The following is a 20,213-nucleotide window of genomic DNA, read 5'->3' as shown; positions in this document are numbered from 1 at the left end:
CACTACTCCACCAGCCTGTGGTTACTGGTGAACTTCTTGGCTCGGACTGGAGACAAGGAAAGTGTAGCACACTCACATGTATTCAGTTAGAAACTTTATTTCATACAAATATGACCACAAGCCACACTTTGTTAGTTTCATTAGGCCTGTATTTTTCTTCTTATGACATATTTTGTTCTTTAAACATACATTTCTATACAAATCAAACACAGCATACACTTAAGGTACTTCTGTTGGTCAGACATTATCAAATAGCAAGCATTAACCTCCGAACAGAATGAAACAAACAGTCCCACAAAGATCATACACTTTTAAGAAATAATAAAACAAAAGGCATCGAAGACAGAAGAACGTGATGATCAGCGTATATACTGGATCATTTTCCACAGCAGTTGAGTGAGAACAAATATTATACACCACGTATCCCAGGATCATAGAGGATGAAGTGTGATTCTTCCACACAAGATGCTTTACTTTCATAGAAAGAATGGAATTCCTTTGTTAATCATAAGATATATCTATTCGACTTCACCAAACGCCTTAGAGAACGAGCAAACGAATCAAAGCACTCATCACAAAAACGTCTGAGCTACAGAGTGAATCCAGAAACACTTCAGCGAAATAATGACGAGTACTAGTGACAAATCTGAATGAAGCCATCATCCTAAATTGTGCTTTTTTTCCTCCATCATATGTTAACTGTTCTGATTTTAAACTTAACTGGCACATATTAGCTTTTTACTGTTACACTTGTGCTGGAGGCATCGATCCATGTCAGTTGAGTGGCACATCTGTGTTTTCCTAAAATATACACACATAATGCCAGTTAGCGCTTCAAAAAGCTTCCTGTACACAACCGAGTATTTCCTGTTTACCTCCAAACAAGACCCAACGGCTCTTCCTCTGCTCATTAGAGGCATGGTATCAGTCTTTTCTCTCACACACACACACACACACACACACACACACACACACACACACACACACACACACACACACACACACACACACACACACACACACACACACACACACACACACACACACACACACACACACACACACACACACACACACACACACACACACACACACACACACACACGCTAAAGGGTGGCTCTGTTCAGCACCCAGAATAAACATTATTTTGTTTTCAATCAGCACATTTTGCCCTGCAAATTACAAATACAAATCCTCTTTCACAAAATTACTTGTGTTGTTTGAGAAAAGCTAATTTATCTGTGGTGTCAGAGGGTCACTCACAGAGCAAAGAGGTAAAACTCAACCTGCATTAATTGCATACTCTGGTCTATTGTCTGTGAAGACCTTCGGTGAAGTGCGTGTGGGTGAGAGGTGCTCTGAGTTGTGTCTCTGGGTGCAGCTTAGACAAAGTGCGCTGGATAAGTCTTGCTAAAGCCACTGAGGGAACATAAGCAAAGGGTGAACCCCAACAGCAGCAGCTCTCAGTGATTAGGTATACATACACACACACATACACACACACTCTTACATCGGCCCATAGTCATCCTACAGAGGACCTCGCAAGCCGAAATCCTTCATTTTAAGCTCCCTCCAGATCTGCTTATTTCCACTGTTGCAACTCAAGCGTCATCTTTTACATTTACACAAATATTTTAATACTAAAGCTGCGGATTCTGAGGTTTGCTAGGGAATGTGTATGTACCTTGAAAGTTTCACTGTAAAACAAAGAATACAGGTCGTTGATAAAATGGGATACAACACAAAAAAAAAACAAAAAAAAGATCACACAAGGCCTAGCAGTTACTGTTAAGTGCATGTTAACCTGTGAGCAACCATACAAAATACCAATTTGAAGTATTTCCACAATGCATTGGTGCTAATTTTTTTTTCAGACAAGCAAAGGCATCACGATAGAAATCAATAACTTAAACATATCAATTATCATAAATAATGACTCAATTGTTAACAAAACACACTTGATCCGCCAGAGCTTGTATGACAGAATAAACATTAAAATAACAGCGAGACAATATACCATGAAGCTGCTTCATTTTGTTTTTAAGTCACATCTAACTATGACCTTGAATGTTTACAATACCAAACGTGACTCATTCGGTACGAACGTCATAAGCTGTCCGGGGGAGAAAGAGGTGATCTGAAATAACCACAGACTTCTGGAAACTTACAACTGTGTGTGGTTCATTAGTGGTGGAGTGGTTATCTGCCAGACACCATGACTGTTTTAGTTTATGTTTTAGAACAGAAAAAAGCCTCCAGCACAAAGGCCACAGCAAAATATCATGAGCATATGACTAGTGGCCGGAGTTAATTGCCTGTCCTGTTCTAATTAACAGTGGGTCCTTTTCGTTTTGAAGATTTCTTTTTGCTTCTTCAGGGGTGTCAGAAAATTAGAAAAATTTGATTCAAGAAAACAATGTCTTTTCCTTCTGCACAGCTCAGAGCGTAGTGCTAAAGGCTAATGCCTCGTGTGGGGCCTCGGTCGCTTCCAGGCAAGTGCAGACCATCGTGTTTGCTAGACGTTACAGAGATAGAAAAGATGGGTCTCAGATTTTTCTCCCTGTATAGTGATGGAGACTTAAAAAGTGCTCACTGGGTAAGGATGCCTTCACAGGCACGAGGAAAGATGATGATTTAATTGGTGATTCATCTCTTCTCTCCAAGGGATGAGCATTTTCAGGGACTATTCATGGGGATTTACTGTTCTGGAGACAACTTCCATTCATCTGTACTGGGTAATTATAGTTTACTAGCTTTTTTGTGTTTATTGTCATAACCCTGTTGTTATGTCACACTCGTGTGTGTGCATGTCTGAGAACTTTACTGGAAAGTTTGCATTTCAGTCCATGTGGCTCCTGTAGATGCATTTAAATGCGCAGTCCAATTGCATGTATATGAATACCTGGGTATCCACATGTGGTGGATCAGAGCAGTTCGTCAGGGTTGATGACAGGTATAGGCTGCCTCCAGTAGCAGAAAGAGCTGTACTCTGGCATGACGAAGGCCTCGTTCTGCTCTTTACTCAACAGAGGGAACACGTGCTCCACCAGCTCGCTAAGCCTGCCGTAACTGAGGAAAAAAAGATCACAAGGTCACAAGGAAAAACTAAATGAAATGCAGAGACATCGAAATACAGGAAGTACAGGAATTAAAGTTTGTTACACTGCCCTCAAGTGTGCCACTTGTTTGCCAAGTTTGCCACTTGAGGGCAGCACAACAAGCTGTACACATCCATCCATCCTCCATATCGCTTATCCTTAAGGGGCACAGGGGGGCTGGAGCCAATCCCAGCTGCATTTGGGCAAGTGGCGGGGTACACGCTGGACTGGTCACCAGCCAATCCCAGGGCTGACGCATAGAGACAGACAATCATTCATACTCACACTCACGGTCAATTTCGAGTCACCAATTAACCTAACCTGCATGTCTTTGGTGGATGTACAAATACCAGCCTCCTCCCAAAGTCCAGATACTGAGCAACATTAGCATTAAGATGAAATTGTGTATTCCTGGCTAGCTGACAAATTTCCGCCCACTATTCAATCTCCTTTTAGCTCTATTTTGTTCACTACCAACTCCTGAAGGAGATATCCAGCTCTTCAGCCACACTATATGCAAGAGCTGGTTGCTAACGTTGTCTGCTGTTTGGTGTTGGGCATGGTGCTGCAGCGAGAGTAAACCAAAACAAACAATGGGGGCTTCAAAACGAAAACAATAAGCAGAAGGACGCTAAAAAAACCTCCATAAATGGCTTCCTCATTACAACCGACAACTTTCATATTTTTGAACCACTGAACCATTGTTCGCACCAAAATATTGAGTAGTGCAGCTTCAAGCACATATTTTACCTCTTAAAATATTCCACTTGGTGGGTATTTTATCAGATATTATACAGTACAATGAGTGCACATATTTTTTTGCACTTGTAATACAGTGAAACAAACAGAACCAGTCAGTTAAGGTACTTACGAGGACTTGTTTCCCTTGGTCTGCTCCTGGATCAGCTCTCCCTTGGGGTTGACTGTGAAGATCCTACATACTGGAACTCCTACCTCCTTATAGGCAAACACATCCTGTGTGAAGACAAAATGAATAAAGACTCAATCTGTGATCCAAAAGTAAAGAAAAAAGCAGCAACTGAAAATCAAAACAGAGGACTTGTTCCACCAAACTGAAGTTAAGAATTGATAGCATAATACAACTTAGGGCTTTGAATTATGATTAATTAAAAAAAACACACAAAATTCTAATATTTCCTCTTAGATAAAAGTATGTGAATAAAACTGTAATTTATATGGTTAAAAATGGCACTGGGCCTTTAAAAGTCATCTGAGACCACTCTTGATTATGTAATTTTCAGAAAGTAGCTCTCATACATAATACACACTGGTACAAACTGACATAATCACATTAATAACATTAATCACAGATTTCCTGTTTGTGTTCCACCTAACGCACGTAATGGCAATATTTCTAGACTGAATGTTTTGGTGGGCAAGTATAAGACCGTGTGTGTTTGTGTGTTAGTTTTTCCTTTTCTTTTCTTTGGCGAGCATTAGCGACAGACAGAAATTTGATGGCTGACCCAATGCCTCATCTGGGTGTTGGTGTTTATGCAGCTGAAGATGGGACGCTGTGCCCAGCTTGAGCTGCCTTCAACAGACGGTGTCACATGGGACCAAACTCCACCAGTGACCTCAGCTCAGGTTCAGCCCAGTACTGATTTCATAGTCTGCTAATTGATAGCCAAAGTGTCGTGTTGATCATGACTGCATCGACTTCTGGAAAACACGGCTCTCTGACATGTAAATCAAGTGCTTTAATGTCTGGGAGCCTGACATCTTCAAACAGCCATTAACTCACATTAGTTCTATTCCCAAAGGCGGCGTAGAATGGCTGCTTGTTATGCTGGAACAGGTTCTTGATATCTGTAAGGCATTCAATCTTGAAGATCTCCGGTTTCTTCTCAATGACCTCTCTGAAGCAGACAGACAGCTTGATTAGAGCGACACACATATACGTGACCTTACAATGGTTCAAGTCTGAGTTAGAGTTAACTTGGCAAAATACACGCTTAGTTTCTCTTAGTCTGCTTTTGTCCAACCTCTTAAGATAAGATTTTGGTTTATACTATACTCAGTATGTGCGCATGAGATACAGTGTGCAAAACACCTAAAAAAAACATGAATATCAATTTGAAATAATCAATTTGGACGGGATGTTTCTGTTACATGCAAATGAAATCAAGAGGGAGAAATAATGCTAATATGTACAACTTAATGGCGTCACACAAAATTAATTTGCTGTAGGTTGCTATGGTAATAGATTAACCATGACATACAAGACCTAAAAGTAATTAAAAAACAGTTGATGAAAACAGTTATGAATAAGATTAAAATACTGCAGAGCAGCGTCTCAATGTTCAACTTAACTAATTTGACAGAGCTGGCGGAGAAAAGACAAAGGCTTTTGCCACAGTACGTGTATGACATTGATATGTATAGAAACTGATGGGCCTATACTGAATAACAAGGCCTGCATTTTAGTGGTTGTGTGTGTTGTATGCACTACGTAAATCAACGGATAGGAGATGGGAACAATAGCGATACAAACGAGCCACTGACATTTATGTCCATGCAAAGCTACAGCTTTAACAATATGTGTGGTGTTTCAGTTCCTTAATTAACTTAGCATTAGCATATGCGGACATTAACTGTTGCTGAGCTCCATAAAATACAAACCATGAATCTATTGCATCTTCTACTAAATATTGTTTAACAACAACTTTTGCATCAATTCACAGCTAAATTCTGCAATGAGCATAAAATCTATCAAATATGTAAAAGCATTGGAAGTTTTAAGCATCACTCAATCATTTGCTTGAACTCTTTATGGTGACAAATGACAAGCTACAAAGGCTTTCCCTGCCTGTAAAGAAACCATTCACAACTTTTCAGAGCCGATAGAAATAAAGATGAAAAAGAAAATGAAACAAACAGACAGCAAGAAAATACAAGCAAGTTAACACCTATTCAGTTATACATTCATGAGTTTTTCTGTAGCCTTAACAACCTTCGCATATTAAACGCTAATTATAATGTAAGAGGATTTGTAGAGGATTTTGAGTCAGAGAAACCTGGGGGTATTTAATGTGTAATTAAGTTTGCAGACTAAAAGAATTTTAGTTTGAAGGGAAACAAGAATTGGGATTTAGTTAAAAGAAGGATTTAATGTATGTGATTATTTTGGAATATTTGGCTTTATGACAGTGAAACTGATAGCCATATACAGTATATTGTATATTTTTGTACCTGTGGAAGGCAGAGAAGAGGCTGCTGGGAGACAGCATGAGAGGTCCTCGGGGTAAAATGGTGCCTCCATCGTTGACCCACTGCAGGTAGCCTCTTGTCATGTCCGCCATGCCAATAGCACGCGCGGAGCAGTACAAGAACTTGTAGCCGTTCCTACCAATGGGGAGAGCAGTGCTCATTAACAGTTGTTCCAGTACAGTTTAACATCATGACCATCATTAGTAACTACTAAGAATAGCACTATAATTAGGGCACTGGTTGCTTTCATAGCATGTACACCATGTTACACCAATTCAAAGAAAAGTTTACTGAGGATTCTATTTGTTACTCTTACTAATGGTCACTTTAGCCCATTTCCTCCAACATTATTCAATTTTCTATTCTTTGCAAGACTAAAACAACAGAGCCAGATCAAGATTAAAGTGTTCAAATTCACATAAGGAACCACCATGACAAAAGCGGTTGAATAGTGACATGGAGTTTCATGGTGTTTTTAATTTCTACAAAAATTCTGCCTTGATTACAGTTAAACTTACTGAGTCATCCACTTCAAAAGCACCCCACGCAAACACTGGGAGAAAATATCAACTCCACAAAGAGACCACAGGGAATCAAACCCAGACAGTTCTAACCACTGACCAACCATTCATCCGTCCTCTGTGATTAATCAGTGTTGTTGTGCACTTACTCAGCTACCGAGTGGTAGAGCTTGGCAATGCCCTGGTGGGTCCAGTCCTTCCCCAACTGTGGCAGGATTTGTCCAAACACATCTGACCTAAAGCATTAAAACACACACACTTACAAACATGAGTGACATAAAGACATATCGACCAAGGATGTCAGTGAGAAACAGGCTTGAAAAAGAGTAGCATGAGGAAGTCCGAGAAAAAAAACAAAGCAGATCTGTAGTACAAACTGCTCAAAGAAGGTCATCATAACTAACCATAACTACTTTACCATTTAATCATAAAATGAGAATATTATGGTTCTCCTCTAATGAGGATTACCAGCCCATAGGGGAGGCAGTATCTCAACCCCAGTTTATGGCTGTGTGTGCTTATAGACTGAAATGTAAATGGGCTCATTATAGACCCTGTGCTCTTCACCCTGTTACTCAAAGAAAGCCACATGTCACAGGTTGGCCTACGGGGTCACAGAGATAATAAGCTCCAGTCAATCTGGGCCTGTTTGATGTTGACCACTTATGAACCTCAGAGTGGGTGTCAGGAAGGCAGCAGACATCAGGTTTGTGTCAACAGAGATGGAGCTCGCTTTAAGTTCATTTAAAAGCTTAAAATACATAAAACCATTTTCCATAGCAATAAAGTTAGTGAGATAACTTTTAATTATTTAATTAATTCATTTTTAAAGAATTATAAAAGAATATAATAATAATAATAATAATAATAATATATAATATTAAGAATTATAAAACTCATTTATTACCTTTATTTTTTTCATTTAACTGCCACTATGTAATCTAACCTATACAATGTTCTGTAACCATCTGTGGTGATCACACTAGTCATCAAATCAAGAGCCTTATCCTACAGAATGTGCACAAACTGTAGACATGACAGATTTAAAGTAATATCGCATCTCTATAAATGCTGTCTTCCTAATGCATGAATTACTTCCTTTCTTGTAATATGTATGCCTACAGATTGTGATCCAAGACTGGCATGTGTCATATGCTAAACAAGCTCATTTGCATGAATTGACATTATACAAAAACATTTTATAAAAAGGGAAACTGTATTTTTTATCCTGCATATACACACTTAATCAATATTTGGTATGTATTATGAATATATTATGAGCTATACACAAGCAGCTGATAATCTATGGAAGTGATAATATATGGAATATAAGGGAATGAGCAAAATGAAAAACATAGTACACATTCAGTATAGTTAGACATTAGAACAATTTCCCCCCACTTTCAATAAAAGCTAGTTTGCCAAATCTAAATATTGTTTAGTATGTATGAGTACATTCATGTTCTATGCAAAAGCATAAAAAAAGAATAATGCCTCTAAGAAGTTCAGCAGAAGTTACTCTGCTTAAAGGGGAAACTTGACATGAGTGACTTGGAGGCACGTACTTGGTGATGGTGCCATCAATGTCAGAGATAATGACTTTGTCGTCCCAGTTCCACAGGTAGATGGTGCCCTCGCAGCGGCATGTGCCCTGGTATTGGGTGGTGATGCTGAACGTCACATCGTTTGGTCCCTCCTTCAGTTTCAGACTTCCCTGGTAACAAAAGAAAAACAGAAGAACATCTTGAGGCACAGGCAATTTCATTCACTACAACATGTGTTCCAACAGTCTCCAGTATGGTTCGTTTTGCCACAGTTCAGTGAATATGTGCAGGTCTTTAGAGCCCCCTACAGACTGGCGTACAGCATGCAGTTCATACCAAGCCAGCAGAGGGAGCTCTGCATCTACAAAATAAACCCTTTAAAAACATAATTTAACTCAACACTCCAACCTGTAACCTGAACAATCATCTATTATGAAAACCTGCCACATTTTTATTTGAAAATAAAAATAAAAGCACAACTTAATAACAAGGTACAAGTTGTTGGTCGGTAGGATGATATACTTTTAAAGAAGCAGGCCTCTACCGTTTTGAGAGGGAAAACGTGTGAAAATGTACTTACTATCTGATCAGAGGAGAGGCGTAGTGACTTCCGGTAAGTGTGTGGGCTGGAGTGGTGCTGAATGTCCACTGGCTGTAGTCTCTCCTGACAGGATACTGCGCTCACCTCCTTGGCCTCTTCATCACTGGATGAGTCTCCTGCTTTAGGCCTACAGGGAAACAAAAAGATGATCGACTTTATATTCTATACTGATAAATTACTTGAAAATAAATTGGCTTTGGGTTTAATTACCTACCTATGTATGCGTATGGAAAAACAAAACTGGCTGTACACGTTTTGGGACTTAATAAGAGGGAATGGAGTCAGTTCCCATTTAATTATTTTGTGCACCTTCTTAACTGTTCAAGTCCTTATGCTGATTAAACACATGAAATTCAATTTCACTTAATAAAGGAGACCCAAAAGGAGACTTTGTTTGCGGACTTTGTTTTCTCACAATATAATGTGATTATGCAGAGTTCAACGTGTTACAGAACTCACTGGATTTGGGTTATTAAACCCTTAGTATCACTTACGGCAAGGGCAGTTTCTCCTGAGATACGGAGGATCCTTCCTCCTCCAGATGAGACTCTTCCTTTGTTTCGAGCTTGGTCTCCGACTGAAAGAATAAAGGGAACATACCCCAAGATATAAGGATGGCAAAACAAAAGACCTTACTAAAAACAAAAGTGATAGTTTAGCACAAGTGTTATTTTTAGTAGTTAGTAGTTCAGTTGTTTTTTAGGTAACATGTGCTTACCTGCTTGATTGTACTATCCGCTCTTTTTCGCCAGAACCACCAGCGGCCTGACTTCTTTGGCATTTTCTCCTTCACCCAGGCCTCCTCTGTAGCCTAGATTCAACAAGAAGAAAAAGGAAGTTTAAATTGCCAACTCAAACTAATCCATAAGTACTAACAGTACGTAGAACACAAGTACTAACAGTACATAGAACATAAGATTTTTATAGAAGATAAGACATTTTTAGAAGATAAATCCCACTAACCTTTGGTAAATTCTTCTGAAATGCTTGAAGACTTAGAATCAAGGGTGCAGCTAGTGTCCAATTATAATATCTGAGAACAAAGACATGAGTTATCTCTGAACTAATATTGACCATGTACTTAAAATATATCTCTTCAAGTGTCAAATAAAAAAGCTTACTTACCTATTTCCTATCTTCACTACCAGGTTGGGGTTATCTATAATTGCTGGGTTTTCAGCAAATTCATGATAGGTGATGATATGCTCCATGAATCTTTCTGCAAACAGAGATGGGAGAGGAACATTAATTAAAGATGGCAGATGAAAAGGTCAGTGGTGGTGAGCCATAACATTTTACTTAAAGCCACACAGAAAGGTCAAGGAACTTTTTCTTCCATCAGCCATGTCAGCTGAGGGGGTACTACTTATATGGTGCTGTTGGGATTCAAGCCTAATAAAAGACAAGAGTGGCCTTAAAGGGAAATGTGAGCACAAGCAGCATTACCATTAAACATACCAAGCTCAATTTTGTATAATAATATAGCTCGTCTGGATGCCCTCTATTGTGGTTGACACAGGAAGGAAACTTTGAAGTTACACAATGAATTCAGCATGTCTCAACTTTCTATCCTGCATAAAAGTGCTAAGTGCACTTTCAGCTGCATTTTTTATGAGTGACATACTGTTGTACCTTTGGATATTTCAGCATTTTCTGTGAGGCCTCCACAAAGAGACAGAGTCACGTCAGGGAGGTCACTCGCTGAGTCAGAAAGACACTCTGTCCCGCTGTCAGCTGCTGCACTGCCCACCGACTGTGGAGACTGCGAGCCGGAGCGCATTTCTGAGTCCATCCAGTGCTTAGTCGCCGCCTCAGACTCACTGGAGCAACAAAAAAGTACAATACTTCGTGATACTGGTCTTCAAGGATTTTAGTGTTATTTCCGCTATGCTTAGTTTTAAAATAGACCACACTTAGCTTTCAATTTTTAATCAGCAACATTAATTAGGTGCCTCTTTCATAATCTAACCTCTTAGGAAAATATCGTGCAGCAACATCAGGTTCAAGTACATTCAGGTCATCCAGGTAGATATCCTCAGGCCCCTGATGCTGGCTCCTCTTTGGGACACCTTCAATCAACAACAGAATTATTTGTCAGTGAATGTACAGTCATAATAAATGCATACCAGCAGATGGTTGAAAAAGTGGCAATCGATAGCCACAAAATGTACCTTTCTTTTTAGAGGGTGAATCGCTCTGTGGGCTGGTTGAAGGGGTGGAGGTTGCCAGGACATCCAGGGGCTCTGTCAGGGTTACGGGACTCACAGAGGTTACCGTGCTGACAGATGCGAGAGGACTCACAGGTGTTACAGTTGTGATAGGGGTGCGTGGCTCGGGCTTGACAATAGTGCACACTGAGGAGGAGGCAAACTCTTCCTTCTCATTCTCAGTCTCATTCTCCATGGCCTCAGAGCTGAGGATGACACGGAAGTGGGTGCTCTCTGATGGGGTGATGGTCACTGTTTTTAGGAGTTCTGGTTTCTCTTTTTTGGTGACCTAGATATTGAGGAAAAAATACTGAGATGAGAGTGTACTGAAAATGATGTACCTCAGAATGGTAGTGGAGAGAAGCGCTCACCCTGGTTGTTTCTGGAAACTCTCCCCAAGTCCACTGCATATGGGACTCAGCTCTGAGCAAACTCTCTGAGGGCCTGACCACCAGCTCAGAATCACTCTTTGGGGAAAAGGCCTGAGACAAGCCGTGACTAAAGGGATAGATAAACAAATACAAAGAGGCAATAAGAGTCTATTTAAATGTCTCTGCTACACTCTTGCTGATGGCTCTGTGTTGATGTCGATACATGCCTGTCATCTGCCGGCCAGTCCCCATCAGACAGTGGATAACCATCAAGGTTGTGTCTCGCTGCGGGTAATTTGGGGTCAATGTCTCGCATTGTGGTCACTGATGGTGACCTAAATCCAAGGTGAAACAGATACATTAATCAGATAAATTAACTAATTTCTATTTAAACAGATAACGGTTACAGCAGTGAGCATCGACTCTGACCGTACCTTGAGACACGTGCTGCAGCTTCCTCATCGGAGCTCAGCTCCATCTCAAAGATTTCTTCATTTTGCCCAGTGCTGGACATAGCAGCAGTCATAGCAGCGGGTGTGTTAGCAGCAGTAGCATTACCAGTAGTGACTGACATGGGCGGGGTGAGCTCCTCTCTTCGAGGGTCTCCTTTGTGCTTCTTCCTCCGTCTCTTCTTCTTTTTTGTGGCCACGGTGCTCGGAGCAGGAGGCTCGGGTGGGTCCTCTGGGTCAGCGGGGTCATCCTCTAGAACCTTTGGTGCCCTGTGCTCGACTTCTGAGATCCAGAATAGGTGACTCTCAGTGGGGATTGGGGACGTGGCCAGGTGGGCGGGGACAATCTGCTACAGGATGAAAATATTACAGTAGGTGTAACAATGCTGAATCTGGTGTGATTGTCCTTATGAGTGTGGATTTTGTTTTCAAATTAGTTCTTAAGGCATCTTCAAATTTAACTGAATAACAAGTCTACCAAAGCATGATGACAGTGGCAGCAAGACTGAAACACAAACAAATCTCATTCTGAAAGAGTTGAGTCTCTGCTTCAAATTGTAAGCTTGGAAAAATCCTGTTGTTGGATAACAAACATTTACAGTCCATTAAATATCTCACTTAACTCAATCTGCTTTGCATTACAAAGTAAAGAAATGTAAATTAAAGTTGGTGTTATTATCATACAACAGCATTGTTAGTTCATTTTATTTTTCTAAATAGTGAGTGTCCTTAATCTGCGTAGTTAACTGGATGCTTACATTCTGCTGCTCAGCTTCCTGGACAAAAAACGCCTCTCCATTGTCACCAAGCTTCATGTGCAGGTCTACCGGCTCTCCATTCACTTCGATGTCAATCTGCAAGAATTTGAAAGAAAATTAGAGTAATTTAATGGTACAGTAATTGCGAAGTGCTTTTTATTAGGACACTGAAAACAGTGTATACCTGATGCCTTTTTAATTGATTTAAAAACAAATTGGGTCATGTTTTATTATACTTCCAACATTTTGTAAGGCCACATAAGACAGCCTGTAGCTACTTACAGCCCCATCTTTCTTCCTAGGATTTATAAAAAAAAAACCTAATAATTGTACGAGTCCTCCGGGCTTTCATTCTGTCAAGTCTGCCAATAGAACAGGGCCATTCATGTTTGCCAGGAAAGCCCCAGTGGACCATGAGCCATTCAGAAACTTGACACCACAAAAGCAAAAATCAGGTCACGTCTGGCAGAGACGGGAGAGAGGCAGAATCTGACTCACAAGTGCTCTGCCCAGTCTTACAACCTGAAACCAAATCATCAATATTAATTCTCAACCAGTGGCTCCCAACATCATCTGCTTTGTTGTTTTTGCTCTTGTGATCTGTCATGTTGTATCTTTCCTTCGGCTGATATTCTTTACTGCCGGTGTGGTTTCTCAGCAGCCTCAAGATTTAATTTCATCCCCTCAGGGTTGCTAAGGGGAATTTATGTACGGTGAGTGATGGCTGGGAATTTCAATGCCCAATTAATAATGAGCCAGAATAAATGAGGGTCCTCTTTCACAGTCGGTGACGGGTCACTTGAGTGGATGAATTGTGGATTTGCCAACACCATGCCGGATTACTGGAATTACTGGACAAAATGCCTGCCTGCCAACGCTCAAAATTAAGTCAGAGTATTGGGTTGTCTTTCTCTGACAGCATTAGCAAGTACGCCTTTTGAGGCTCCTTCTTACATCTCATCAGAAAACAAAGGAAAAGAACTATTTATGCATAGCTGAGTTTAGTCATTATCCCAAAATCATCATTTTTTTAAAATCAAACAGTACTTTAAAAACTATTTGGTTTCCAACCAAAGTGACTAATGTATGGGGACAGACGGTCCATCTGCAGCCAAAATTTCATAAGTATTTGGCTGGCAACATGGGTTTAATCCCCACTCTCAAATTATATTAATATCTGCATGTAAGGCGCAAATATCACCTCACTTATTTGGTCCAGTAACTTCCAAAAATTATATATTTTTAGTAGCAGCCCTCAAGGATCTGAGAAGTGATCTCAGGGATACATGCAGAACTGTTTGTTACACAACAGCCCTTTTTGTTGAGGCCTTCTTCTTCTTCACATTTCCTCCCTCCCACATATTCAAGTTGTAGAGCTGTTGCCATAGGAACCACTCATTCAGTGCTCCCTCCAAGCCCATCAGCATTCTGGGTAGGTGGTGAGACAGTGTCAGTCCCCCACAAATCATCACCCGCTCTGGTCCACAAGCAAGAAAATAAGCTTTATCTAAGTCAGAGCACACTGTTCCTGTCATAAGAATAGAAGTTTAAGAGAAGTTCACCATTGAGAGTGGTGTGGTGGGAAAACACATTAAATTATAATCTCCATCTAATTTTAGCCATTACTAATTACTAACTGAATCCCAAGGAACACTCTGAATCTTACATAAGCTGATGAACTCAAGTAACCTTAAATTCACACACAAGAAAGGTCATGTTAATTCTGTTAAAGCAGTTCTCTAATATAATCCTTCAAGCAGAATGGCTATTTTTACAATCCATGACATTTAGCTCTACGTTTAGTTACCACATCAAAACTGCTACAGAAACAGGCTTAACTTGCTCTCACTTCCCATCAATCAGGCCAGCGCAAAGGTGCTACAAAAATGCTGTTTTCTTAGGAGAGAGGTGAGAGCTACAAATAGCACCATTGTTCCTGAACCATGTTTAATTGGATCTCACCTCCAGGCAAGAATATAGGCTATAGTAACAACTGGTATCAATGAGGGAGAAAAGCCCAGAACATCCCATCTCTGTTCAACAAACAAAACAATTCCCCAAATGATTCAAAGACGCTCCATTGTAGCTATTAACTCTGGCTGAAACACTAGACATTCAAATGTGGCCGACTGCTATATCGGGCAACTTATATTCAGTGAGGCACACAGATGATGATAAAATGAAAATGAAATGAAAATGTGCCACCACCCCATTTAGTACAATTTTACACTATTGGATGAAAAACTGCAGCAACAGTCTCACTTCATTTTCTTCAATATCTAAATTTTATATTTTTGTTGAAATGACGGCTAATATGGCTGTATGTTTTTGGGAGATGTCAATCAAGCACACTTTGCAGATACCTACACGGTCTTGACAGTTGACTTAGTCAGGTAAATAAGTAAAAACACTTGTGCAGTTGAAGTGTATAGCCTTTAAATTAGGAGCTTGTAATCAGAAAATATGGTTCTTTTTGAAAACTTGAAAGTAATCTGACTTTGTTTGGATACATCCTCATGCCATAGAGGCAACAACTACTGTATGTACTAATGTTTAAGTTGTCTGACGATTAAACTGTAAGGCAATTCAAAGTATTAACTGAAGTATACACTGAGGAATAATGCCAACTTCTTCGGAGGGAAACAAAACATTCTTATTCTCTCAAATGTGCATTTAGAAAGATGCATGAATGTACATGTACATTCAAAGGCTTTCTTGATTTTGAGCTCAATATGACTTCAACGGGTCATTAAGAGAAAAAAATTATAATGGAAAAACAACTTACCACTTTCTCTTTGGAGCGCAGTACACCCAGCTTCCCAAAGCGCACGTGGAATGGTGAGCACTGGTAGGTACCATCTCTCTGGCGGACAACCACAACATCAATGCAGCCCGACAACGTGGCCTGATTAATACCCTTATACAGTTCTTTGACGGTGACCAGCACCTGACCTGCCAGCTGGCCCACGTAGTTCATGGTGTCCGCCTGCAGGGGACAAAAGAATAAAATATCAGCTGAGTCAAGGGAGAGACAGGATGAGGGTGTATTGTTCAGCAGGAGTCCAGAGGAGGTGACTGGCCCGCACCAGTCGTGATATCTAATAGTTTTCCCACTTGAGTTCCCGCTGTTGTCTCTTCTTTTAAACTACCCTCTTCCGATTTGACTTTTGCTTTCATCTCTCGGCTGCCTCTCTGCCTGCCTGCCCTGTGGTATCTGTTATCTCCTGACCTGCATACAGACTGCCACTGTTAGCCCGTCACTGGCCGCTGTCCCACATGAGCAGCATCAGAGACGGGGGCTGGCGGCTGGGCTCAAACAATGAGAAAAGACAACCTCACACAGAGTTCCCACTGCCTTGCTGCTATGGAAGCAGCTGACTTCCTGTTTACATTCATAACTCTTTGCAAAGTACATTAAATACGGTACTAAAAGCCATAGTTCTGCAATAATGCTATAACAGTATGGGCTTGGATTGACTCACGCTCGCATTTTCCCAAAGCGCTTTTTCCGTCACTTGGGGGAGGCAGTTTGTAAGACTGTAAATTGTTTTACAAGCGATCTGTTGAAGCTACTAAATCAGAGGGAAAATTACACACATGCCTAGGCTGGTTGAACCTATCTTCCAGTCATAATGTGGTTTAATCACTGAACTGGATTGTTTGCAGTCACTGTGACAGAGGGCATATAACTATTAACCATGATTTTTGTTTGCTCGGGTCAGGATCTTGTTCAGTGGGGCTTGTAAACACATTCGCCTGCTGACTTCATTGGGTTTATGTAACCTGAAATGCTCCTATCTCACACTGACCTTCTGTTCAGATTCTAGCCATGACAGCAGAGGGGGCTGGGGGTAAGGGGATAGGGTGGGGTAGGGCAGAGAATAGGGGCAATTGTGAAAGGGTGGCATCATGGAACATGGGAAACTGAGTACGAGAGTAAGTGAATAAATAGCAACAAAATATAAATACATGCGGACTACTCTAAATAATTTACATGATTCTAAGCAAACACAGACAGGCAACTGTCATTAAATCAAATAACCATCACAGCAAGTTGACCGTACAAAGGGTTGTAGATTTAGCTTACTTGATGTGGGACCTTCTGTCAACAACAGGACGCCCTCAATTCTTTCCAAGAACTTTACCCAACATTTGTAAACAAGGTGGATGGAAAAATACCCAGACTTAAGCCTGAGCAAAGGCCCTTTGTTGACAGTCACTACAGTGACAATCTGAAATCTATGAGCAAGTAGCCAGTAGAATAATGTATAATGAAAAAAAGTTACTGCAACACTGGAAAATTGTTCTTTAAAATATTTTAAGGTTTGCTTGTATGGTGGAAATAAGTCCTAAACTTGTGTATAGAAATGTATTGAAAAGTTGGACTATTTCATTTATGTAACAAAGCGATTCCCTTGACTGTCTTGATGGTTGTATTCTAATGCAAGGTTAAACCAAACCTATACTGCATCAATATTTTGATCAAAACCTTTTCTTAAAATTATCAGTTATGCATACAAGTGTGCTCCAAGAGAAAAGGTGCTGCCTGAACCGTCAAAGACTTTCAATAGAGGAACATTTTTCACTAAGTGGCTCAACAGGCATCAACCTAGTACATGAAAACTCTAATACAGAGATTCAGTTTTTCATTTCAGAGGTGCCAGTAAACCCCAAAGCATAAAAAGTAGCATAAATAATTTCCCTGTGCCATTGTAAACTGTAAAATGTCCACATGGCGTGTGGACAATTCAGTGTTTGTGTCTTTAGCTAGATTTTCTGTATCAAAAGAAACTAAATACTGTCATTTCATAAGCATTATGAAATAAACTTTCACTTTAATTTTGACAGTTCCCCTCTACTGGACTGACAAAGTGCAGACGTCTGTCATAAAAACAAAACCCCAAACATCTATAAAGGTCATTATGTATTAATCGTGTTATAGAATTTATAATAATCTACATTAAAAACAAAGATTGCCCTTACACAGGAGCTGTCTGGAAAGGTGCCATTATTCAGTTATCTTTATATATATATATATATATGTGTGACAAACATGCTTCACCTGCTGCTACCCATCACATATTCCTTCTTTCTGTCAATTCTGAAGTAGAAGTACACACAACAAGTAGCTATATTGCCAAGACAGGTTTGTTATTTTGGATAAGAAATGACTACCAGATTAGATGGGTGACGGAGGCCTCATGACCCAGCCTGAGTATTTCTGACCATCTCAAACACAAATACTATGACCAGTGTCCTGCCCTCTTCCTTCACAGTCTTCCTTTACAGTTCTTGAATGCAAACTGGCATCATTCATCTGATTCACTGTGGTCAGGTAGGAAACCACTGGGCTTGGCTACTATAATAATACAATAAACCAAGCAACTTGCCAAACCAAACAATACAGGATGACTAACGGTGTAGTAGGCCCTCTAGCATCAGGCCCAAGCTGTGACCGACTAAGAGACCCATCAGCGTTGACTCACCAGGGACCAAGATGACCTCAGAGACGAGGACTCATCCTGTTCACTGTTGTCTGTGTTGTCCTCTGTGTTGCTTCCAAGGTACTCCCCGTCCCCCCAGGACCTCTGTCTTTTCATCACTGGTAGTGGAGCACCAGCTCTTACTTCACCCACCACAGGATACCCCACTGTTACCAGTTTTTTCCTCCCTCAGATAATGATGATAATGCCTTCCTGCCATTCCATATCCAATCTCAAATATATCCCTCCTCATCACGTTGGAGTAATGCTCCCAGGGGTAAATACCAGTACACCACTATCTTACGCCCCTGGCGATTGTGCAACACTGTCATAAACTTTGCCATCTTTCTTCTGGGGCTGTTCTTTGCAGGATGTGTGATGTGCTCATCCAGTCAGCTGACAGGACACAAAAGGTTCAGCCAATGGGACGGCCTCTTTAAGGTGGCGGTGTGCGGCTGATAAGGGATAGCATATTCCTGTGAGCAGCTATGCAATGTTTTTTCCCTGATAAGAGAGCAAGCTCAGGAAAAAAAACAAGCAGTAATCAGCACAGAGTGACGTTCTAGTCACATGTATGTACGATGGTTGCTGCGTGCGCCTGTTATAGTGCATAACTAATCGAAAAGAGAAGGGGGTTGATAACATTGATTGGCTGCAGGAGTCAACCAATAGGATGTTCAGTGGATCGGACTTCAACATGTTTTGTTGCCAATTGCCCTTGAACTTGAATGTGATCATAAAAGTAAACAGGTGAAAGTTCTGTGGATACCTAAAGGATGATCTCTGCAGGGGTTCCTCTAAATTAAATAAATATAAACACAGCTTGCTGATTATAATTAGCCCAAGTGCTAATTATAATCATATCCACATTCATTACAGATGGAATGGGTGCACTCACAACACTGTAATCCAACCAATGATCATTTCAAACATGTTTTTCTCACTGGTCCGACTTGCAGCATCCTCCTGCCCAGTTCAGCTCCTAAGTGAAAGCCTGAGATAACCATAAAACATGAAGCTCCTCCAAAAAGGCCTCATCCCTCTGTCCCATCTGCTAAGTCTTTTGTAAACACTATCAAACAAAACAGAGGCCTACTGAGCACAAGGCTGTTGGTCCATCCTCCCCCAGTGCTATAGGATCTGTTCTGTGTTTTTGTATTTGAAAAGAGTCATGCATAAATACATTACTTTCCTTTTAGAAGTAAAATGTTATGAATAAAAAAAAAAAAATTACATTGCTTGTACTGTGTACTAACTTACAAACAACCCAGAAGTAACAGAATAAACTACAGAAAAAAATGTAAGGCCTTGCTTTTAATAAATACATACTATACTTGTACCTGTAAGTGAGTACTAGTTACTCGTGCTACATAATTATGGTCTGGAAAGGTCCAGTGCCCATTCGCTTCAACAGAGTGAGAAAAAGAAAAAAAAGAATCAGTCCTGTGATGGAACTGGCCGACCAGACCGCATAAAGATCATGTTTCACTCTTCCAAGTATTAGATTACACCAAAACAGCATCAAAGGGAAACTACTTATTACGTGTGTAACATAAACCATGACAACCGCAGCCCCAGACAGGCCGTGTCGTGTTTCATTTTTACACATTCAGCAGTACAGGAAAAACACCGCTTTTTATTTATTGAAATGTTATAATCAAATCGACAACTCAATCCCTTATTTTCAGGCATTGTACTGAAAATGGCTGCTGTGCTGTTGATACACAAAGCAGAAATGGTCAAAGCCTAATGCTAATTGTGCCATTAAGTGATTGAGGGTGCACCCTGTCAGAAAGAAGGAGCAACAGTGTTTGTTTCTTCTTTTAAGCGAAGGTACATTATCATTATGCATTATTTGAGTAATCTTCCACAGCTGCAGCAAGCACAGAAAAAGGGAAGTTCTGACAAATGCTTTTCATGCTGGGTAAGCTGCAATCTTTATCATCAAAA

At 40.4% G+C, this 20,213-nt stretch overlaps 1 protein-coding gene across 1 annotated transcript; it reads right to left on the bottom strand.

The window, feature by feature from the left end:
• Positions 1 to 90: 90 nt before the first annotated feature.
• On the bottom strand, positions 91 to 18,495 carry lpin2 (lipin 2). The gene is made up of 21 exons (XM_070844751.1): positions 18,267 to 18,495; positions 15,566 to 15,766; positions 12,781 to 12,876; positions 12,008 to 12,372; positions 11,801 to 11,908; positions 11,574 to 11,700; positions 11,167 to 11,491; positions 10,965 to 11,064; positions 10,628 to 10,815; positions 10,121 to 10,214; positions 9,959 to 10,028; positions 9,714 to 9,806; positions 9,490 to 9,572; positions 8,975 to 9,122; positions 8,416 to 8,564; positions 7,000 to 7,086; positions 6,312 to 6,464; positions 4,864 to 4,978; positions 3,970 to 4,073; positions 1,066 to 3,069; positions 91 to 929 (listed from the first exon to the last, which is right to left on the bottom strand). Exons 1-20 carry the CDS (start codon positions 18,378 to 18,380, stop codon positions 2,925 to 2,927), a joined length of 2,865 nt encoding a protein of 954 aa, XP_070700852.1. The 5' UTR covers positions 18,381 to 18,495; the 3' UTR covers positions 91 to 929; positions 1,066 to 2,924.
• Between the last annotated feature and the right edge of the window lie 1,718 nt (positions 18,496 to 20,213).

This window comes from Pempheris klunzingeri, chromosome 15 (assembly GCF_042242105.1).
Source record: "Pempheris klunzingeri isolate RE-2024b chromosome 15, fPemKlu1.hap1, whole genome shotgun sequence".
NCBI classification, from domain to species: Eukaryota; Metazoa; Chordata; class Actinopteri; order Acropomatiformes; family Pempheridae; genus Pempheris; species Pempheris klunzingeri.
The sequence above is the reverse complement of the archived record's forward strand: the minus strand, read 5'-3'. Positions and strand labels throughout refer to the sequence as shown.